This window comes from Podarcis erhardii, assembly GCF_964252035.2.
Source record: "Podarcis erhardii genome assembly, chromosome: 5".
In the NCBI taxonomy this organism is placed as follows: Eukaryota; Metazoa; Chordata; class Lepidosauria; order Squamata; family Lacertidae; genus Podarcis; species Podarcis erhardii.
Window position 1 is genome coordinate 30,590,700 of NC_138509.1, and position 24,516 is coordinate 30,615,215.

The 24,516-nt window shown below is 40.8% G+C and overlaps 1 protein-coding gene across 1 annotated transcript in view; it reads right to left on the reverse strand.

Moving 5' to 3' along the window:
- CDH23 (cadherin related 23) overlaps positions 1-24,516 on the reverse strand; it is a 383,781-nt gene that overhangs the window by 235,081 nt on the left and 124,184 nt on the right. Inside the window, exons 7-8 of the mRNA XM_081861783.1 lie at positions 7,768-7,962; positions 6,588-6,716 (exon numbers count right to left, since the gene is read on the reverse strand). Of these exons, the coding sequence (XP_081717909.1) occupies positions 6,588-6,716; positions 7,768-7,962 (324 nt within the window). The remainder of the gene's footprint in view (positions 1-6,587; positions 6,717-7,767; positions 7,963-24,516) is intronic.

Consider the following 24,516-nt stretch of genomic DNA (forward strand, 5'->3'; position numbering starts at 1 on the left):
TCTTCATGGTCTCCCCTCTGCTGCTCAGCAGACTGGCAGGCAACACCTGAGTAGCAGGGAAGCAGGGGTGGGGGGTGGGGGTCGGGGGCTGGCTGCAGAGTCCTGCTGTCAATTACTCTCTTCCTAGAAGCCAAGCAATCTGCCAGTTAAGACACAGCTCTCTACATTTGATGGGAATGGTATGTGTCTGCACATGAATGGATTTCAATGTGTACACTGTATCCTGTTTTTTTAAGTAACCAATAATTTATAGAAGCAAACGTTTGATTTCTCCTGTATTTATCATTATTTGATTATGTATATTTGCTTTTAAGCTTTGATTTGTCTATTTTTGATAAATATTTTACACCATCTTATGTATATTGCTTAGATATTCTTAAATTTTGATTAAATGGTCCATATCTTCTTTTAAAAAAATTTTTTAATAAGAAAACTATTAGAAGATTCACACAATCAAGATCAGATGTTATACTATGAATAGATTATATAGTAATCAAATTATACAAACAATTATCTATTTGTATTACCTATCCGTTATCATATGAGCAGCTTTATATCTCAAAATATAGAAAATCCAAATTTTGTTGGTGGGGGCAGTAAGTTCCTTACTAACAAAAGGATTAAATTTACCATGAAAAGCAAATATTATATTTCTACAGCAAATGGTCTCTAGTCTTTGAATATAAGGGCTTTTTCCCAAAATGAGTTAATTCTCTTAAATTGTGGTTATCTTTATGGTATTTTCAAATATCTTGTTTGGAGATATTCAAGCCATGAGGATGATTTAGACCCTCATTCATCTTTGAATACACCTGAAGAACCTTCTTGCTTTCAATAGTTTAATGCTTCTACGCATTCCCAGTTCTATATAATCCACGACTGATTTCAATGGGGAGCGATTTGGGCTTAAGGACATCTTGCAATGACCCCAAATTTTCAACCAACTGAAAAGAATCCGAGTCTACATAAAGATTTGAAAATGGCAGTGAAGAAACTAATACGCAGAAAAAGAAATAATTCTGCGTAACACAAGATTTAGTGATCCCATCCCCAACGTGCTACCCTTTAATTTGTAATTCCCACGGGAGAGACATGAAGTTCTGGCATCTCATTTGTAAACTAAAGTGCTCCTACATTCCAAAAGCGCTGGGTGAAACCATGGCCTATCTGACAGTTCACTCATCACTTGTCAAAAGAGAGAGCGTAGCTTAGAATGGTAAGTGTCACAAACCGTGCGGCACATTTCAAAAGGAAGGCAGCTGCTGAGCAGGGTGGGTTTAGTGATGGCGCAGGAATAGCAAATGGTTTGTAAATATTTATGGGGCAGCTTTACCCTAACAAGCCAAACCTTTTGTGGCCTCCATGTGTTATGATCACAGGCAGAAATAGCTTAGTACTCTTGGTTCGCATTGTAAAGGAGGAAGGGCTTTCCTCTCTGAAGGACCTTTGTGTTGAATCCAAGGTCATCGACACAGGGTACATATACTCATATATCAAGGAACAGTGTGATCCTGTGCATGACTCCTCAGAAGTAAATCCCATTGAGTTCAAAGGGGCTTCCTTCTAAATAAGGGAATGCAGGACTGGGGTCTTATTTGTGCTCCCAAAGAGGGAAAAATAAGTTCATGCATACTGTAGAAGAAAATGCACCAGTTCTCATTTACACCTGGACACCTGGTAGTGTGAAAAGTAGATTGGTAGGCAACTCACACAATGTCCATCAGGACTTCATCTTAATATGAAGCAACCCTTGGTTTCTCTGGGTCTTATCTGTATTCAGGTTTGCTTTTGAAAACAAAAGGGAACCCCGGTCATTACAATTATTTTTCTGAGGATATTCTGTATATCCTCATCTGCTGCTTACCTGCTGCTCAGCACAGCAAGTGGCTATGTAGAAGTGCTGCAGATAACAATAGTTTTGAACAGGAACACAGGAAAACCCTTCCCTCACAAGGCACAAATGAAAGGGAGACATTGTGGAACCTACTAAACTCTTCTGCTAAAATAATACACATCTGCTTTTAAACAGAATATGAATATATATATATATATATATATATATATATATATATATATATATTCTTCACCATCTTCCTTTTCCAGTGAAAGGGAGATGATCTATTATAGATCCCCTTTAATAAAATGTTGAGCTTCTAATAAAACACTCACAGGTAGACTAAAATATTATAAGGAGGAATTAACCGAGACACACTGAGCCTCTGGGGCAGTGACAGCACAAATCAACTCTGTTTCTTTAACACGATGTTCTTTCTTAAATGAGGACCTGGAGGAAGATGTTATCTACTTGTTATAGGGGCAGCTGCTAGGCTAGAATTAAAACACCCACTGTGATCACAAAATCTATAAGGGTGTATATATGAACCAGGCCCCCAGCTTTTCCCCTTGCAGATTAAAGTCCTGGGACAGCAAACTGAGGGCGTTTTCTGTTGTGGACTCAAAATTTTGCAAGGGAACAATTGCTTAACTGGTTGGTTTTTCATTGAAACAGGAACCACCGAGTTGTAAAAGGAAACCAGTGCCTTCGTAATGGAATTGATGCTGTCCATCGATTGTCAACACTCCTATGCTACAATGCAGAGTTGTGCCACTGTCACTAAGGATAACCTACAGGGCAGTGCTGGTTTAAGGTGTTACTATGAAGGTGTTACTACTCTAAACCACCTTAACAGCTTGCGACCAGTTTTCTTGCAGGGTCACCTTACCCTAAATAGGATCACTCAGCTGCCTCAATCTGCAGAATGGGAACTGTTACAGGTGCCACATAATAACTCATTCTACACTCGTAATGAATCGATCTTTTCGTGTAGCAGCACCTACACTCCTGCCTATTGGCATTGTGCGCTGTACACTTTCTGGCACCTGCTTAAAACATTTTGTTTAGGCAAGTCTACCCAGACATGCAGAAGCTACATGCACTTTATTAGTTTTTAGCTACCATTGCTTTTAACTTTCCTTTTAATATTTTTAAATAGCTGTTTTTAACTTTTTAAAAGATTAGTAACTTTAATGTTTTATTTTATACTTTTATAAACTTCTCAAGGGGCTTTCTTACAACGGAGCAGTATATAAATTCTGTTAATCAATCAATCAATCAATCAATCAATCAATCAGTTTATTTGCTTGGACACTGTGTACGTGCACATGCATGCATTGGGTTTGCACAAGCAGAATCGGAGTTGTATAGCCCTCAGAATATTTTAAGAAAGAAGGCACATGCAGATAAATAGCTTGCAATGTCTCTCCCCACTTTCCTGTCTGTTATATCATGTTTAGGGGGGAAAGGGGTCACCAAGGGCACATGAAAAGTGTTTTTGTGTTACACCACAATATACTTGTTCTATAAAAATGAAACTATAGCATTCCTTCCTTCCTTTCTTCTATTATAGGATTAAGGACTTAAAAGGCAAACTGGAACCCCATATCGCAGGAGGAGGAGCTGGGGGTGGGGAGGGGAAGAGAAGGGTGCTGAAGAAAGCCGCCACAGCAGATTCCAGAGGCAAGAAATCCTATTTCGCACTCCTTAATTCCAGTCAAAGGGCTGATAGGAATCTGCTTGCAGTAATTTGCTGCAGTTTATCCAGTTCTTTTCCTTCTGTCGGCTCTTCAGTGACAGGCTGGGTGACATGCTGTTACTCGAGTGAGGAAATTAAAATTTGATGCAATAATCCCAAAAAGGAGGATTTTATTAGGTAATGTATAAAGTTTTAGATTAGGCGCTCCTGCTTGATACAGAGATAGAAAAAAATCAGGCACGCTGCGCACCACTGATAAACAGAGAAAAAAATGTAAGTAGACAGACCAAGAACAATTGCTGGAGTCCTTTCCTGACCTTTGTTCAGCTTATTAAATCAGCATAAGAAGGAGCACATTTCATGTATGAGAGGCCTGCATGTGCAACAGGAGCAGATAACCATATGAAAACAGAAAAAGGCATGCAGACCTTCAGATTTTAGCATCGGAAATCCAGTAGCAACCAATGTGTCAGGGAAGAGCCATGGAGCCACCCTGCTTACACCACCAGCAGCAGTAGCCATGGTGGTGGCAAGATTAGGGCTATGTGAATACACCAGCTGGAGCATCAGATTGGTACAGTGGTACCTCCGGTTGTGAACGGGATCTGTTCTAGAGGTCCGGCCGGATCCTGAGGTTTTTGCAACTGGAGGCAGTCTCCGGGTTTGCCGCTTTCACAAGCTGAAGTTTATGTTACCCGAGGGTAACATAAGCCGAGGTGCTACTGTACTTAACAAGCTGTCTTCTATCAGACCATTGGTCCATGTAGCTCAGTAGTGTCTACACAGACTGGCAGCACCTCCCCGGGTTTTCAGGCAGGTATCTCTCCCAGCCCCACCTGAAGATGCCAGAGATTGGACATGGGACCTTCTGAAGGCAAAACAGATGCTCTCCCACCAACCTATGACCCTTCCCTGATTCACTACCACTCAGGTAAACTGTGGTGATGCTGGAGTCAGGAGTGTGGCTCTGCCCAAGCATACTAGGAAAATCCATTTATGACAACGTGCATCATCCAAATTCAATGTTGGTATATACGTGTACTGCATGCACTTCACCATGGCAAGTTCTCTATACAACACATGTAATGTAGTAGGTCAGGATAGAAATGGCACACCAGTGATTTTAGACATTTCTATTGCACTCGTAAGCTTAAAATACTTATGCTCATGTAGTATGTATTGAGACTACAATGTCAAAAGCGGTCCAGATAAAAATTATCTGCAAGCTATTTCATTGCTGCTTAAAAAAGAAAGAAAGCACCCTCCCACTGATTATTTCTAGATGAAGGGAACCAATAAAGCCTCATAATTTGAGTGAAAATTATTCATTAGTGTTTCTGGATATGTTTTACATCTGTCCACTATTCTAAGAAGCACTGAGCCAATTAGGTTGCAGAAAGTATTGGCCAGAGATACAAGCAAATCCCTTGGAGATATGAAAGCATTCAAAGAATATTGAGAGGGAAGATAGATAAGAATAATAATTCAATGCTGTTGTTTTGACGTGAGTTGGGTTTTTTTTTTTTGTCAGGCTGAGAACAAGAGAGGCAAATGTCAGCATGCACAAGCAATTTTATGTTCCTCTGTGCTCTCTCTATTGACTTCCCAAACAGTTCCCTAGAGGAAAAATACATGTCATTGTACATCCTCAATCCATCAGTCATATAGAGGACCTTCTCTGAACATTTACCTGTTTAACAGACTCCAAATGACAACAGAGAACATGATGTGGAAATCAGACAGTATAAACTCAGTATACCCTAAGAAGAAATGCACTGGGTCAGAATTTTTATTCTCACATTAATTCCTTTAGACTAGGGCTAGCAAAGTGACTCCCACTTGAAGTCGTTGGACTATAACTCCCCTGACCCCTGACTCTGGCTGCAGTTGATGGGAGTTGGCTTTCCCTGCTTTAGACTGCTATTTGAGTCATATTAGATAGGGGGAAAGACAAATTAAGGTCTCTTATAAATAAACTTGAAGACTATTCTTAAGAAATATTTGTATTTCACGTTAGACACAAATCCTCTCCAGGGCTCCCCCTGCCCCACTACAATGTCCTGTGTAAAAAAGTCTGCTACTTGACATTAATTGTTATGTATGTTACCGAAAGTGTCAATAGAAAAGGACCATTTAGTTCCAGACACTGCTATATTGTCATTTAATTTGAGAGATATTCCTTCTACAGGCACAAGGTCATGCAGTGAAGGTGATCCAGTACATAATCTCAGATGCTAGTGGGGATTTCCATTTCTGTAATACCATATCATTCTTCTTTCCTTCTTGTTATTAATGTACTAGGCAGGATTTTTTTCCGCCTCCTCTACTGCTTGTATTGTCTCATGTGAAGGAAAGCTTTAATATAAAATCTGGAACGATGTGTGTGCAGTTCCTACAACCATCTGTATTAATCAGTGACTTCGCTCTTCTCCAGCTACTTATCAGCCTTTTAAGTTAAGATCAAGTGCTTTATTGGTCAAATATTTAACACACCCTTTATTAAGGAAGGAAAGTAATAATTTTCTGTAAGAGGTCCAGAATCGCTTATATTTACAACATCAGCAGCTGTGGTACCTTCTTCTAGCTTTCACAGTTCTGAGTTGGTACATGTTTGGATAGTGAACAAATGTTTCTGCATTATTCAGAAGTGAATACTAACAAAAATAATTACTTTGCACATATCAACAACTGAGTCACTTGTCTCACACTGGTTTCTCCCTAACAGCGTCCCATCCGGAATGGAGAAATCACTCTCTCTCCTGTATTCCCCCTTAAACAATTATGTAGTCCTGTACTGTATTCCAGTACTCTACAAATCTATGTTCAAATCAGATGTAAAAAAAATAACAAAAGATGTCCCCTCCCATCTTTGAAAGTATTGCACCTAGTTTGCCTTGTTCTGATATCTGCTTCCTCTTCTCTCTGTTCCAGTTCCCACTTCCACTTCTTAATACAAAAAAACTGCAGACAAAAGAAGATTCAATTGGGATTATGTGGGAGACATTCTCAATAGCTCTCTTAATCCTTAACAAGATGCCGATCTAAAGCTCTTACCGGAGGAGAGTTCTCATAGATGTTTGTACTGTATGGCAGGTTGATGAAGATTGGGTCCATATCTTGCACATCTGTGATGGTGATCGCTAGATTGGCCAAAGTAGAAAGTGGTTTGGTTTTATCTTGGTCCTTAAAAATGAAGAGAGGGAAAATATTGAAAGAGAATTAAATAGAAAACAATTAAAACCATTTCCCTTTAACATCTTTTCATTGCTGTCTCCTACAGCAAAGTTCTAGCTGTAGAAATGAACCTAAAAGCTGCCATTTTTATTACAATTACGATTTACCCATCCTTCACCCTATGGCCCCAGGGCAGGTTACAACAATTAAAACACAATGTTAAAATTCATTTAAAACAATTTACAATCTCAAAAACAAAGTGGGTCTATATGGTGTCAAAAGACAGGCCATAGACATGCGTATTCAGCATTTTCTGGAGGTGATATAACAAAGACGCCAGACACATTTCAGTGGGGAGGGAGTTCCACAATTTCGGGGCTGCCACAGAGAAGACCCTCTCCTGCCCCTGAGCTTCGGATGGTGGTAGAACAACCAAGAGGCCCCTTTTGCCAATCTTAACACCAGAGGCAAGGAAGTTGTATTTCAGGTATTTGGGACCTGAGTCATTCAGGGCTTTATACATGAACATGAGACCTTGAATTGGGCCCAGAAAGAAACTGGCAATCAGTGCTACAGTTTTTGGATCGGGGTTTAAGCGAAATCTAAACAGAACTCCAGATAGTAATCCGACTGCTGCAATTTTGGGCCAACTGCAGTTTTCAAGTCATCTTCGACGGCAGCCGTATGTGGAGCATACTGCAATAATTTAGTCTGGGAGTTACTAGAGCATGGAGTGCAGTGGCCAAGCCATTTCTGTTCAAAAGGGCTGAAGATGGGGAAAATCACTCAAAGCCACTGCAGTGGCCTACGTCTCCAGTGACAGGGTAAAATCCAGGAGCACCCCAAGCTGCCAACTTGCTCCTTCCAGGGGGAGTGCAACCTGCAGCCCCGCCTCTCAAACCTGAGAATTTGGGACACATAACACCTCTGTCTTTTCAGGATTCAGCTTCAATTCATCCAGCCCATCAGATAATGGCAGTGTGAATGGAAGATCTAGTCTCCTTGCTGCAGATGCTTAAGATTTGTCTAGAACAAAAGAAGCAGGAAGCCTCCTACTCACTGTAGCGTTGACCTGAAGTTGGTAGGCCTGCGTAACTTCGTAATCCAGGGCCCGGATGACTGACACAATGCCACGCCCACTGTCAATGGCAAAGAAGTTGGACGGAGGCTGGAAAGAATACAGCACACTTCCACCTGCTCCCTGGTCTGGATCTGTGGCATTCACTATGAAAATCGGAGTTCCCACTGGTGTGTTCTAGAAAGAACAACAGTTTAAAAAATAACATTTTTTTTAAAAAAAAATACACATGCTAAATAAGCAGAAGTGCCTCTCTAGAACCACATTTTTCATTAAAGGGAGAAAAGAAAAATAAGGATTGCATTCCTGCATGAGAAACATTACCCAAAGATTCCAGGCAAACATTTTATTTCTGCAGTGTCTGTATGTAATATAACTGCTTGTTCTGAGAACCATTAACCGTGGAATTTTTCACTACACCATTGAAGGAAATTCCGGAGTGCCAGTTACTCTTCCTGGCAATCTCCGTAGCCACACCCCCCAAAATCTATATACCCTTTCTCAGACTATAACATGCTAATGGAATTTTAACCCTTACCCATGTACTCTAATGTAACTGGCCTCTTCTTCAGCTTAGCTTATTTGGTGGGTTTGTCTCTGAGAAAATGTCATTTATTTGGCATGCAGAAGATTGGCAAATAGTTACTCTGGAGATGGTATCACTGTGTTTGCTGTGCTTCAGTCCTGCTCCACTACACCACTGAACTTCTCTTCACAAACATAAAAACAAAACAAAACACAAACTGTATAATCTGTGAAACTTTGCTATGCATAGGTTGTCATCCTAGTGTAAAAAACAAAACCCTTCTTCAGCGCATAAGGAAAGATAATGCAATTGAAGGATGTTTTGGCAAGAAACTTCGGTTCAAGAAAACCCTAAACATTAGAAAAGAAAAGCTAAGAATCTGTAAGGAGCACAACCTTGTTATATCTGGTAAATGTCCAAAGGTCCATGATTCTGTTCTGCTGCTGAAGTTAAGTAGGCTTCCCCCCCCCCCCATAAACTGCATAAGTGCATTGCTCTGATATCTTTGGAGAATGGGATATTCAATATAAAACAAATATGTAAAATAAACACAGAGCATTCTGGGACCTCTTAAATAGGCCAACTATAAACACAGAGCATTCTGGGACCTCTTAAATAGGCCAAACTATGTCAACATCCCTTCCATCATTGCCTGAGTTGGGGCTCCCAACCAGAATGGCTCCCTTCCATCATTGCCTGAGTTGGGGCTTTGAGGTTTTTCTTGAAATGGCAAGCAGGGCAGCCGTGCAGCCGTCAATCATGGTGCTCCTGTTGCACTTTGATCCTTGTAGCTGTTGTGCATGCCCATGTGCTGGAGAGGGATGGGGAAATGGATGCCAGCAGAGAAGTGAGTGAGCAGTGCTTTGGCACATGAGTTGATGAAACAAGCTCAGCATCCGGGGTACTGCTTAATACACCTCCACTGAAGGGCTGCAGGGTCCTCTTGCTGGTAGCACCAGCTTTGTGAAAAACCCAGAAGACCCATGGAGGCCCACGAAGCTGCAGAACTACCTTCAGGCACCAGGCTATAACCAAAACCTTTGGGTCTTAACTGAACTCCGCTTAAATATGCATTTATTGGGTGTTGTTTTATTATTCTGTTTGTTGAGCAGCTGCTTTTAATCCCCCCACCCGGTATGTTACCTTTTTGCTATGTTACGGGTCTGTTAGGTTTTTTTTTAAAAAAACCAACAACACCCAATATCTATTCTGATGCATTGATGTTTTACCATTATCTGCTATTAGAAGCTTTGAGGCATTTATAAGATAAAGCAGGGTGTGAGTCTTTAAAACAAGCCAGTCAAAATGAAATAGTGCTGTATGGGTGGTTCATAAAGTTTGTTTTCTGTCTCATTCTTGCCAGCATCGGTTCCCTTGCAAATCTAGAACTTTCTGCCAGCTTAATATCTGTACCAATCCAAACATACTCTAGCATCATTTTAAAGCTAGTTTGTTTCTAACAAAATGTATGAACTCTACTCATTCTCTGAGAAGAGCTTAATTACTTTTGTCATGCTTTACCCTATCTGAGTGTTAAGACTCAAACCATTACAAATTAACTATTAACATGGAGGAAGGAAGGCATTACAAATAGTAGCAGACTCAGATGAGGTCTTGAGTGCATTGTTCCCCATAAGAATAGAAATAATATTCAGAAGGATAAAGCTGCTCTTGGTTAATACACATAGTCTTCTTTTTGACATGCAAATCTGCTCTGGTCACCAGTGATTATCAGCCTGGCTGGCTGCAAAAGTGAAGAGTTGGATTTCAGCGTCATTGTGCTTCATACAAAAGGCCTTAATGTCAGGCTTTGAAGAGAATTTGTTCTCTAACCCCCAGGCAGTTCAGACTAAGCACTGGGGTCACAAATGTCATACGGGTTTGGTCCTTATTTTGTCATACCAGTAGATGAGAGAGCATCTTACGGCAAATATTTTTCTCACTTTTAAACTGTAAGGTCAATTGATCATCTCCTATTTGGCCAGATTTCCCTTTTGGTTTTGGCCTTAGAGGGGAAAATATATAAGAACAAGGCTTGAAACATAAACTTTTTTTTATTTAAGCTGTACCGGAGAGAGTCATTTGCATTTGTACAGTGTTTATTAAAAATGATATGCTACTTAAAACAAACAAACCAACAAACCTCTAAGAGGTGTACATAAAACAATATAAAACATTCTACTGTGTATTTTGGAAAGTTACTTGTCCGTTTGGACGCCTCTAGAGATATTGCCATCAAACTTGGCACGAAGGTTCCTGAGATGGGGGTGGCGGTCTTTGTCAATGCTTTGCACACTGGCCACCATTCTGAATCAAGATGGCAAACCAAAACATGACTTTTGCGCAACTTCACTCATTTTTTGGCTGAGTTAGACATATCTATGTGAGAGTACTCAGAGTTGCAGTTTTATAGCTTCTTGCAGTGTGTGTGTGTGTGCTTTTGGGGGGATATAATGAGCCACAGCACCCACAAACACTTCCTCATTGACGTTACTGTCAGGATCAAATCCTTAGGCATATTCACCACTGAAGCTGCCCTGACCACAGTCAATGAAAAAGACTGCTCACGTAAAAACTCTGGATCACAACCTGCCTGATTAGTTACAACTGTTAACTTGACAAAAGATAGTGATGCCAATGGAAAACATGTCAATAACAAGTGCCTACATCTGTAATATTTGCTTTCCGAATAACAAGAAAATTGCTTTCCCCTACAATGAAAACATACTTAACTCTTTCACAGGCATTCACTTCTTAGTGCCTCTTTACATACCCTACTGCAGCTCAACACCTATGTCAGACACCATGAAACTGAGACAAAATCTGTACTGGCATTTACATTTTTTGCACAGTATTTACCACTGGAAATGTCTTTAGACTGACAATGTTTGCACTTAACAGTGGAAAATTCAATGTAGTCTTGTCAGAATGACTTGAGTCAACACTAGATACATGCAAATGTACACAACGCCTCGCTGAAAAATTAAATGTCCAAATATACTTTAAATGTTGTAGATAACCAGAGGGATTATTAAGCACCTTATAATCCACACAGTATTTATTTTCTAAGTGATGATCTGCAATGTTTAAAGTATATTATAAAGCCCACTCTTAGTGAGGAACCTCCTAATCTTCCCTTCCAATATGGAAGTCAGGTAACTTCATGCAGATCATTCTGGAAATAGAACAGAGCCACATTCAAACTAAGGAGAACTGCAGGATACTCAGGGAATCCTAATGCATTTATTCTGAACCTCCCTCACACAAAAAGGGGTACATTTCCCCCAAAACATGTTTTTCATCCTCTTCTGTGACTATCTTCATATGTTCTGGTTAGAGCTCACGTGAGATGGATTCTTTCTTTAAACAGTTATTCTGAGACAGACACTGGCATGGAGATGTCAGCAGCTACTGCCACACTAACCTAAAACAACACCTGGGCCGCTCTCTCAGTCCATCTCCTATCAGACCCACAAAATGTAACTGAGGGAAACAGGGTAAGAGGGTGCTCTGAGACATCATTCCCTCTAATAAGACACACACACAGGGACACAGTGAAACGTTTAGTTACATGTCCCATTTTTATCTGCCTGCAGCCAATAATCAGGTCCATTAACTGTGCAAACATGTTGATGGCAAGAATGCAGTTCCAAGAACCACCTGAGACTTGGTGGGGCAATCCCATGTGTTAAGTTATTGCAACCTTGTTTACCCTTGAAGTGGGAGGGGGAAAACAGATGTTCAAATGCTTAATTTTTGCATCATCATCATCATCATCATCACCTTCAATACATAATGCACCTTACCTTGCTGCATTGCATCAAAGAACTTCTCTTCCTAGACTATGTTCCTAGACCAGGCTAAGGAGAAAAGTGTTTCACTTGTGGGGCACATGAGGGGGCTCAGCTCCCCTCATCCAAGGGTACAGATCATAAATAGTGGAAACCTCCTCAACTTTTGATAAGAACGTAGTACATGAAGCCATATTTCAGAAAAGTGAAAATTCGGAAACAAACGTCGTTGAGCTTTTTTTTGGGGGGGGGGCAAAGTTGTTCAGCTATTTTTAAGGAAATGCGCCAAAATCTAGACTTCCGACATAGGTTGACATACATCTAGATTTTCCAAGACATTTCAGCAGTTTCCACCGCCCAGACATTGCTTCCGAGTGCAGTATTCCAGCAATGTCTGGAAAATTCTGGATGTATGGCAACCCTAACATGGAGGTACTTAATCCACAGAGACTCTTCTCCAAGTGTCACCTCAGTAAATACAGTGGTACCTCAGATACAAATGCCTCAGGTTACAAATGCTTCAGGTTACAAACTCTACTAAACTGGAAGAGTTACCTTGAGTTGAGAACTTTGCCCCAGGATGAGAACCGAAATCATGTGCTGGCGGTGCAGCGGCAGCAAGAGGCCCCATTAGCAAAAGCATGCCTCTAGTTAAGAACAGTTTCAGGTTAAGAACGGACCTCCGGAACGAATTAAGTTTGTAACTAGAGGTACCACTGTAGATGGAGCGTCATGTGTTGCCATCTTTTAGCAAACTCCTCAGAGCCTCAGCACAAGAAAGGGGGCTTGTGGCTCCCAGGGACAGAGAGAGCTCCAAGTGGCTGTCTGCTCCTGGCTTCCCTTCCCTGCTGCTGGTCCCATCCCATAACTGGAAGTCATTTTGGCTCCTATAGGAACACTGAGATGTTATTAATTATGTGGTCAGAGTAGAGACTATCCCATCTGCTTTCTTTCATACAGCTCTGAAGAACTATGAATTGGACAGATTGAGTGCCAGGGACCCAAGTCCTTCCTGGGTATACTGAATAACCTGACATAGGGAGACCTCCAAGTATACTGCCTTGGTATTCTGGAGCAGGAAACCCTGCTCTAACTGATGTGAAATATATCAGGGCTTTACAAGAGAGGATTGAATCCAGCAAACCTCTACCACGAATAAATTGGACTTCAAGAGCACAACAAGACAGCTACTGTACAGAAGCTATGTCAGTGTACAGAAACATTAGGCAGGCGAGCACAATAAAGATGCCGCTCAAAGAATAAACCTCTGAGCAGAACAGATCTGCACTGTGCCTTTAAGAGCTCTCCACCGTATCAAAATCATTTCACGGGCCACGAGCTGCAGAACACCTAGAACGTGACTCATTCCAACAGTCTCATCCAACTGGCCTAATGCCAAATGCCCATCTGTGTGAAGGAGAGATAGCCTATATCACACAAGTTGACTCTTCTGTAACGGGATAAGCATTGGATGATAATAAAGTTGAGGGCATAAGGAGGGAGATTTTTTTTATTTTTTAAAAAAGAATTTCCCAGCTGCCCATTTCATTAAAACAATCAGAAAATCATTTTGTTTTTAATTTTCAATTAAATTCTTTTCAGGCACTTAAAATCAGTCAGGGTGCTCTGCTGTAGGTATGAAATTTTAGAACCATAACTCCCCCCCCGCAAGATAATTGGTTTTCAAAGATACCCAGCATCAATGTTTTACAACAACAACGGAAAGCGTGCCTATATGCTTTCTTTGAAAGGAGTTTCATGCTGAGATGAACAAAGGGAATCCAGGAGCAGGTCTTGCCTAATAATTGTGTTTGTTTTGGGGCATCCACTGTGACACCACATCTGATGGTGTGGCAGTTAAAGAGAAATAATCCTTGTTAGCATATGAAAACACAGTACAGATTTGGTACAAATGCTTTACGTAAAAGTAAAGGGACCCCTGACCTTTAAGTCCAGTTGCGGAAGACTTTGGGATTACAGCGCTTATCTCGCTTTACTGGCGGAGGGAGCCGGCGCTTGTCCACAGACAGCTTCTGGGTCATGTGGCCAGCATGACTAAGCTGCTTCTGGCGCACCAGAACAGCACACGGAAATGCCGTTTACCTTCCCGCCGGAGCGGTACCTATTTATCTACGTGCAGTTTGACGTGCTTTCAAACTGCTAGGTTGGCAGGAGCAGGGACCGAGCAACAGGAGCTCACCCCGTCGCGGGGATTCGAACCACCGACTTTCTGATCGGCAAGCCCTAGGCTCTGTGGTTTAGACCACAGTGCTTTACGGCCATATATGTAAATGCACTCTGGGTTTTAAAGGCAGCTAAAATGGATTAAAGACTTAACAAAACACAAAGGCTCCATACTGACATCACATTTGCTTTCCACAAATCCAAAGAGCAATTTAGGACTGAGGACCAAACAATAACTCTTCAGCTTTCCTCTTAGAACTATACAGACCTTAACTGCTTTACAGTATGTTCTTTGCATATTCTTTGCATATAATATGCACACCTTCCAAATAGCCACACCTCAAATATGCACACCATGCCGTGTGTGTGTGTGTGTGTGTGTTTGTGTGTGTGTGTGAACACCCTGATTTTGGAATACTCTCTGCATGATTGCTGATACTACAATATTTTCAGGAGCCTAGGGTTAATATGTGTTTGTTTGCTTAGGCATTTTAAATTAGTTTTATGGCCTCTGTTTGCTTAACACTTCTGCAGTTGCCTTGTTGCCTTTCAATTTAATTGCCTGTATGAAGGATACTATGTTGTTTTATTTTATCAGGGTGGGTTTTGTTTTGTTTTGTTTTGTTTCTAATAGCACACTGCCCTGGAATCTTTCTAAATTAAGAATGGTTAAGGGGGGTGGGGGATGTAGAAAACAAAAGAACAAGTTCCTCTGGGTTGTTTCCTTGTAACTATGGATAGGATTTTTGCCCTAGCCTGTTGCTCCTGTAGCTACAGACAAGTAAAGGTAAAGGGACCCCTGACCGTTAGGTCCAGTTGTGGACGACTCTGGGGTTGCGGCACTCATCTCGCTTTACTGGCTGAGGGAGTCGGCGCACAGCTTCCGGGTCATGTGGCCAGCATGACTAAGCCACTTCTGGCAAACCAGAGCAGCGCACAGAAATGCCGTTTACCTTCTCACTGGAGCAGTACCTATTTATCTACTTGCACTTTCAAACTGCTAGGTTGGCAGGAGCTTGGACTGAACAATGGGAGCTCACCCCGTCGCGGGGATTTGAACCACCAACCTTATGATCAGCAAGCCCTAGGCTCTGTGGTTTAGACCACAGCGCCTCCCGCGTCCCTCAGCTACAGACAAACTAAGTGTTAATTTTATGTCCTGCCTTGAAAAGGTTTCAGGACCTCTTACAATGGAGAGCTCCTGTGAGTTCACAGAGTGCTTCCATATCCAGAAATGCCATGTGGCAATGCTAGTAATGTGAATCTAGCTTGAAAACAAAGGACGTAACTGGGCAACAACCAATGTCCAAACATCCCAGCATGATACAGCACGGCTATATTAACATTTCCAGAAACAGGAGGCGCATACAAGCTTAGACACTGTCTTATGAAGAAGCAGTGGCTTCCTTTCTACCAAAGCAAGTTCTATAATAATCACACTGGAAGAATGGAATAGGAACGGCCATCTTAGTTCCTGCTTTTTTTACATGAATAAGGAGCAGGCAGCATTCCCAAAGCACTCACTGCCCAGCCACAATCTCCTCAGTCTTGGTCCAAGACAACCATAAAAAAAAAAACTTTTACCACACCTGTGACAGATTGCGGGAAGGCCCAAATTTCATTGGTGCCATTTCGTTTTATGGCCCTAATAAACCTCAGGGCCTACTGCAGCTCACCCTGGTAACAAGCCTGCTGGCCTTTAACTATACACTCACAAACAGGACCTCCATATGGCCCTTCCAGGGCAAAGTCACCCCACAATGGACAATGAGAAGCTGGTAAAAATGATTAGGATGCAAAGGCACACGCATTGTACCAAATGCAAATAATGTGTAAACGGCAGGCAATCTGGCTGAACAGCTGTCTGAAGGTCGATGAAATGAGAGGAGGTAATGGAAATGGACTGACAAGCGTATATTGACAGGCTAAGGTAGAACAACATGCAGGTCAAGCCAAAGTCCTTTCTGCAATTCTTTCTAGAACTGGTTTCCAACTCCTTTCAGACTTCAGGCCCAAAATTTCAACAGTTGAAGTTATCTTTCTTGCTCTCCCCCGCCTCTGCCATCCAAAGGCCAAATTCAAGGAGAGCACAAAACAGCACATTCAAGTGTTCATTTTTCACCCCTCCATAACAGAATCAGCTAAACTTTTCATAACTACATCTAGTACCACAGAAAAGAATGCTACTGCGGTTAAATCTCTTCTCATAAATACCTGTTGGCACATCGTTCAGGGAAAAAATCCATAGCTGAGTATTCCGTACCTCAGCTTCCCCTTCAAGCAGGCAAACACACTCCTTTCTTCTACTGATGTTTGAATTCATTAAGCAGTAATGAATTTGGGTTCTCTGGAGTGGGCTGCAAATCAATTTAAAATCAATACCTCAGGAGCCTCAATCACACACCTTCTGTTTGCTACCCATGATGCACCAACTAAGCAAACTTGGTTGCTCCACTTGGTTGGTCCACTCCTTTCATTAGAAAATTAAGAATAAATCTGAAATGGTAACAAAAGGTGCTGCTGGTGCCATCTGTATTAGAGTACAATCCACTTGTGAGTTTCAGTACATCAGCTGAAGACCAATTAAAAGCAAGTTCTCCAGCTGTACATCCAGACATTGAGATCTGTGATTCCTTCCCCCATGCCCCAGCATTGAAATCTATCAAACAATGAAATAACCCAAGGCACCAGCAAAATAGATTCCAAAGAAAACTTGAGGGAGATAGGCTTTCTTTTACTTTCTAGGTTGGATTTTAGAATAGTGTTGCACCATGGCACTCCAATCCCCAAGTGGTATGAGATTCCAGGGGTTTCCAGGCACTTACCCAGAGATTGGCTTCCTCAGAATGAGGGACAGCGGAAACTATGGTGTTGTCATGATATATGGTTTATTTGCATATATGTACAACCTGAGCCTAGGGACACGGGTGGTGCTGTGGGTTAAACCACTGTGCCAACTGGGCTTGCCGATCGAATGGTCAGCAGTTCGAATCCCCGCAACGGGGTGAGCTCCTGTTGTTCGGTCCCTGCTCCTGTCAACCTAGCAGTTCGAAAGCACACAGTGCCAAGTAGATAAATAGGTACCGCTCCAGCAGGAAGGTAAACGGTGTTTCTGTGCGCTGCTCTGGTTTCGCCAGAAGCGGCTTAGTCATGCTGGCCACATGACCTGGAAAAACTGTCTATGGACAAACGCCGGCTCCCTTGGCCAATAAAGGAGATGAGCGCCGCAACCCTAGAGTCAGTCATGACTGGACCTAGTGGTCAGGGGTCCCTTTACCTTTACCTTTACCCCCATTCTTAGCTTACACAACTCTGAATATTTCTTTCTCACTTCCAGCCAGGTGAGGAAGGGGCCCCATTCATTTGATCTCTGGCACAAAGCTACTTCATTTGTTATACTAATGACCATGCTTAGGCTGCCATTAACTCACCAAGAAGCTGGTTAGGCTACTTCAACAGCTGAATTCTGCATTAAATTTTAACTCTTGCTGTATCCAGGTCCCCAGGAATTACAAGGGATTCATACAGAGTAACCCTCCAAACTCACAACAATATGTTTGAGAGAGAAAATATTGAAACCTGAAAAGTAACATAAAATGGGCAAGAGGAGAAAGGTTCTGTTCAGAAGTGGATCTTTTTTAATAGGTTCAACAGCTCATATTTAACGGTGCCATTCCCATGGATGCTGATGAGGTAAATGCTGTGAATTGCAAATGACTTTCATTAAATATGTGTTAATGCAATGAATTACAAGTGAAATTCTAATGATAGGACACTGGCCATATCACCTCCGCTCAATATTAATTGGGTGACACTTTATTTTAATGGTACATTAATTAACATGGAATTTCAATGGAAGTCTACATGGCACACACATTAAAACAAATGAATTCATTACCGATGGTGTTATTACAAGTAATGACAAATAAGTCTGTAACAGTAGGACCCTTCAAATAATAATCACGAATCATTAGGTACCACATTAATTTATACAACATATTACAAATATATACATAGATTCTATGTATGCATTTGTCTGCTAATACCATTTTGTTTGCTCAGTGGTTTATTATTATAATCATCTGCATTTATGGTGGTAGAGCTGCTGTCAGGCACCGAGGACTCATTGGGCTCAAAAATATAAAGAAAGCCAAACACACACAACAAATGCATTTATTTTAGATTCATCACACCCTGTCCCAGACAGCTCACAGTAGACAACAATATATGCAAAACCTCAAAGATACACACACACACACACACACACACACACACACACACACACATCAAAACAATATCCCAGCTTAGGAGTTTCAACAAGTGTGGTTAATTCTCTCTGGTGTTTTCAAATAGATTGGATAGATACAGTATAATTTGTGCAAGTGTTTTCAGCTGCTGTTGTGATAGGGCAAACGGTACTGAACAAGTCTGTGAATAGCCATGGGGTGGGGGAAAATTCCAATAAATTAAGGTAAACTTTTACTGTTGTCTTCTTCAGCACATAAAATGTTCTCTGTGCACTTTGCTGAAGTTACTTACAGCACAATCCTGTGCCAGTTACCATTCAATTTCACTTTTGGGGGGGGAAGGACCTTTCTTTAAAAATGCAATTGTTATCCAGGAAGACACTGAAGGTTCAATACTCAATTTGTAACCAGTTTAGATCCTCATGTTTGCTTAGATAATTGCACTCATTTGACTTCATTTCCTTGTGCAGCAGGGACCATGCTTCAAAGTGTTTCTCAAGGGATTGAAGCCATACACTAAATTGATTTGTGCTTATTGAGTATATGTATAAATGCAGCAGCACTGGCAGGAGTGGTGATGGGGAACTCATGATTCCTTTTAGACAACAAAATCCCTATTAAGTCTGTTTGGCAACAGGTGCATTTTCACACAGCCTCTTCTGCAACTCTCCTGGGAAAACAATAGGTCAAATAGCCCTTTTCATCATGATTTTCAAACCTTAAATATAATAATTTTATTCAAACTGTGGTTTGTTTGTTTTGAAAGAAGCAAATATCAGCTAATATTAAACAAGGGCATGGGTGTGTGTGTGCAGTCATCCTTGAACTTTTGTTGGGTGCAAGAAAATTTATAGAGGTATCTCCAAAGTTAACATTTTATTTCTTTATTTCAAATATACCACTTAACCCCAAACAGTTTACAAAAGGAAATACAATTTATCAGACAATGAAACTGAAAAGCTTCAATGCCAAATAAAACAATTAAGATCCCAAACAAAATGAAGTACAGCAACAGAGTCTGAAAACATAAAAAGAGCTGGAGATACCTTCCCTCTTCAGCCGCCCTGGCACATCCTGACTCACGCTATGCAGCACTCACCCCACTAACATACACATATCATACCCAGATTCTGTTTTACATCTACTCCCCAAAAGCTTCCCTATTACATAAACACAAGTCATGTAGTATCCACTACTCAACCGACATCACTTATCCCATTGTATCTCATCCCCTCAGACACCTCTGTACGTGTGTGAAGGGAACACATCAGATCATAGTTTGATATCCTGATTAATTAGCAAACTATGGTTTATTTGAAACAATGTCCTATGTTCAAACAAAACAGGAATATGTTGTTTGCTACAAGTATTTGTTACGAGTGTTGTTATGGAAGCTTTGAACTTCATCCCTTCATGCATAAAGGAAACTGGAGTGCATGAACCCAAGGCTTGATGCAATGTGTTCCCATAACATATATATTACTAAATTTGGCCTGAGACTTGCACCTGGATAAAGCTGGTGGCATGCACGCACCCCCCCCCACACACTTTGTGTGCTTTCATTTTCCAGGCATCACTTCCAGGCGTTGCTTGACTTATCTGAAATCAGACAGATTCTAGTCATGTAAATCTGGGCCTGCAATGACTTTTCTATTCTTTCCATGCTAAATGTACAATCGTATATAATGAAATGGTCTTAACTTCTGCATTTCCCAGCTCATAATAGATCCAAGTGCATGGAAGTAGCTTCTGCAATCTTGAATGAAAAGCATCTTCCTATGTTACACTATTCATATAAACAAATGACTTGCAGCTGACTCATAATTTTATTTCTTTATTTTAACCAATTTATACCATTGTCCTTCTTAAAAAGTGCAAGTATTTAAACAGCAAATTTAAAAAGTTCCAAATAGAATAAAGTGAAAGTCGGTTTATAGGCTAAAACTGCATTAGATTTGGCTACAGAGAAATTTGCACTTATAGGTGCACATTGTGTAATCAATGTGCACAAGCCTAACCATGTCTACTCAGAAGTAAGTCCTTGACTTAATGAGAGTCAGATGTTCTTAAATGGTATGAAGCGTCAGATGGCTAAAAGGGTCAGATGGCTTTCCAAGCTTTGTCAAACTTTTGACACCTTTTCTTTTGAACTTGTTTAATTATTTCAAATATATGGGCAGAATACACATTACTTGACTGAAGGAAATATTGTAGCAACCCCAAAGCCTAACAAACATTTTCAGAAACCGAAGTATTATAGGCCAAGAACATGGTTAAAAATAAGTAACTGGCAGTCTGATAGACCCACTGACTGATTCCTTTATGTCCCAGCACATACCTGCATTGAGTTGGACTAAAATGAGACCCACCCCCAAATACACCAAAATTTGAAAGAAACTAAAATAGTTTCAGAGGCACTGACACCATATTCCAGAATCTGAGTGTGAGGACATCCCAAGAATGCTTCCCAAGCATCACTTCCACACTGAACAGTGTCTTCTACTTCGTGGATACTCAAACCAGTGTGATTATATAGGAGCAGCTGGTTTGGAATTTTCAAGGGAACACCCATAAGATATGCCATCCTTTTAACTGATTTTTTTCAACCTCTCCCTGCCCATTGTTGGTCCTTTGCCCATTTTAGCCAGCAATCAATCCATCTTTTATCGCAACTCTGCTGCTCCCCAACCCCCACCCCAAACTATGATAGGAGTGGTTAAGAGCGGTACACTCATAATCTGGCGAACCGGGTTCGCGTCTCCGCTCCTCCACATGCAGCTGCTGGGTGACCTTGGGCCAGTCACACTTCTCTGAAGTCTCTCAGCCCCACTCACCTCACAGAGTGTTTGTTGTGGGGGAGGAAGGGAAAGGAGAATGTTAGCCGCTTTGAGACTCCTTAGGGTAGTGATAAAGTGGGATATCAAATTCAACCTCCCCTTACTTTATATAGGTGGGCCCTTGGTTTCTAGTTTTCAAGACTAACCACAAGCCCTTCTCTTTCGGAATGCTCTGCAAGCATTCCTCATGCATTCATTCTCCCTTCTCTTTGTCGATTCTGTTTGCCTCTGCCTATTGCTTCATTCAGCCTGTCAGGAAAGAAGCACTTAGCACCTACTGCTAAGAACAAATCTGTTATATAGGCAAGACACCTTTGATGACAAGCAAAAAGAAGTGGCTGACATGCCAGCTGCCAGTTTTACTTCATGTTATTCTCTTCTAGGTGAAGAACAGGGGGCATGAGATCTTGACCTGACAGCTGAGCTTGGGCTGCTCATTTTTCTCTTTGCTGTAACCAGAGGGCTGTTGACAGAGACTCATCCTTGACGGAGGATGTGGACAGCTGCATAGTTGAGTTTCCTTAAAAAACGATACTTCACTGTTCTCTGTTTAAAAGCACCATCATTCTGAATATTGTAACATTTAATTCATTCAACTCCTTTGACATCCAGTTTTCACATTAAGTGTGACTGATAAATTTTTTACTTTTACCACATCTATTTTTAACATCTATTTTTTCCCCAGGATTCTGAAGGCATGCTGACCTGTAGCGAGAGATTGCACTTGCCACATTACCTAACAAATATTTATATACCACTTGATGGTAACAAAACCTCAAAGTGGTTTTAAACAGTTTTAAAAAGAGTAATTGAAAACATTTTAAAAAATTAAAATCAGGAGTAAACTAAATAAAGGTTAAAATATGTCAGCTTATTTGATAATCTGATTAATAGTCTTTTACTTGGACTTAGTGCAACTGTATGCATTCTTTGTGCCTATTTCCTAGTTTTGTTTTTATCTTTAAATTTTTGTCCATTGTTACAATTGTTCTCTCTGTTTTATATACATTATAAAACAAAATTTTAAAAAACCAAAAAATTTACAAAACAAATTTACAACAGTGCCTTCACAGGCTTGCCTAAACAAAACTGTCTTCAGCAAGCAGCAAGGTTCTGAAGGGAGTCAAACCAGTCTTTCCCCACTTTATCAAATCCCATTAACCCCTCAGCTCTGCATGTACAAATGCTCTATTAAAGTCTCCGAAAGTACAGCTAACATTGTTTTAATCTTTCACTCTGAAAACATTCCCTTACTCCACAACTCAGATTTAGGAGGGAGGGTTATTTAGAGGGTGTGGCTTTTTTTCTTTGTGGTGTCTGGCATTGAAAAAATAGCTTTAGCTGCTATTTTGATGTCCCAAAGCACTCTCAATCTGTTGAACAAATGGTCTGATCATCTCAATCACATCAATAGAGAAGACCATTAAAATGGTGGCTTTCGCTTCTGTGGGGAAAAAAACAACTTGCCTAACAGCGGTGACACTGTCTCCCCTTCAAGTCCATTTTGTCCTCTCCCTTTGCAAGCCCTCATTTCCCACAGGATAGTGATTGCAGCCCCTCTTGATTCTGCTGATTAGAAGTGATGATGCAGCCTTGTTCCTTCTACTTTAGCCCCTGCCTTCTGTTATTAAATGCACCTTTACCTTGTTTTGAAGCACCCTTTTAGTCAGTTGCTGCAGTTATTTTTTCATTTTGGCTCTTTCCGGTCTGGATTTTTTACTTCGCCACCTGCCAGAATCCAGCGCAGCTAGGCTTGCAAGCATGGCATTAACGCCTAACCTCTCCCCCCTCTTTAAAATAGCTGTAATAATGCAGAGTGAATAACATAAGCTCCATCTAATGTAACGTTGATTAAAAAGTGCTGCCTGCCCTCATCATTTCTCTGTGGTAACTCCACAGGAGCAATGGGAGATTGTTCTTTGAAAACCAGGAGAGACTGTAACTGTGGGGATTTGCAGGCAAAAGCAACATCTCCAGTTAAGAGTTGGTCTTTGAGATTATATTTGTGCATTTTCAGGAAAGTAGGGGAGCATTAGTAGTATATACATGCATGCATGCATGTATGCATATATAAGAGACAAGACACTGCCTTCTTGCACCTTTTGTCTACATAATCTCACAATCAAACTGAAAGGAAGGAGAAGGGCAACAGGGAAAAATACAAAACCGGAGAGGGGGTGAATTAAAATGAGGCATTGGGGGGGGGGGAAATGCATGCATGTTGTAGAAGGAAAAGTTGAAGATTCACATACTACATTTTATACTAGAAATGGGTCAAGAACGTCACAAGAATATAATGGGATGTGATCCATACAGTTGTCCTCATAATACTTATGACAGTGAAATGCAATACCCAAAACTATTCAACTCTCTCAAGCCCCAATAAATCACATTACCCACTTTTAAGGTGCAAATTCACATTCTAATTACCTGAGTTCTGTGGTTGACAAGAGAGTGATTTCAATTTGTGTAAAAATATTTATGTCTTGATTCCCCATATGCTAAAGTCAGCTCATAACTTTTTAAAAATTTTTTATTCAAAATTATAACAAGACATATTATCCAAAAAATATATCATTCTTGTCCCCCCCCCATTTTTCTCCCTCCCCCCTCCCACACATAACCCCCCCACCCCACCCCGACTTCCCTCAGTTCCAGTCTTTGGTTTCTCTAAGAATGCTGTTTTCTGCATGTTACAAAGTTGTATATTTAGCTGATTATTATCAATAAAAAGTTTGTGAATGTTTATTCAAAAAGCTCATAACTTTTAAACATACAAACCAGTACAAAAACCAGTGCCTATCAGCACAGAGAGAGCAGCAGCAAATTAATCCCTCATCAAGTCCCATAACATGTGTTTCCTTCTCAGAATGTTACAGGTATAGCAGTTATAGCACTGCCTGCAGATAAGGTAACTTTACTTTTTAAAGCTTTGTAGTAATGTCCACCTGCACTGACAGCACTTTGGATTTCCCAATTGCAGCTCTTTGAAGGACTAACTACCATCATTTGGGCTGCATCTGTCTCCCTAAATACTTCACTCAAAAGTTTTGAGTCACAGCACTATCTTGCTTTCTTTCTTCTGTGATTTCAAATTCAAACAGTTTTTAAAAAACTAATTTTCCAACCTATGTGAAAAAAAACCT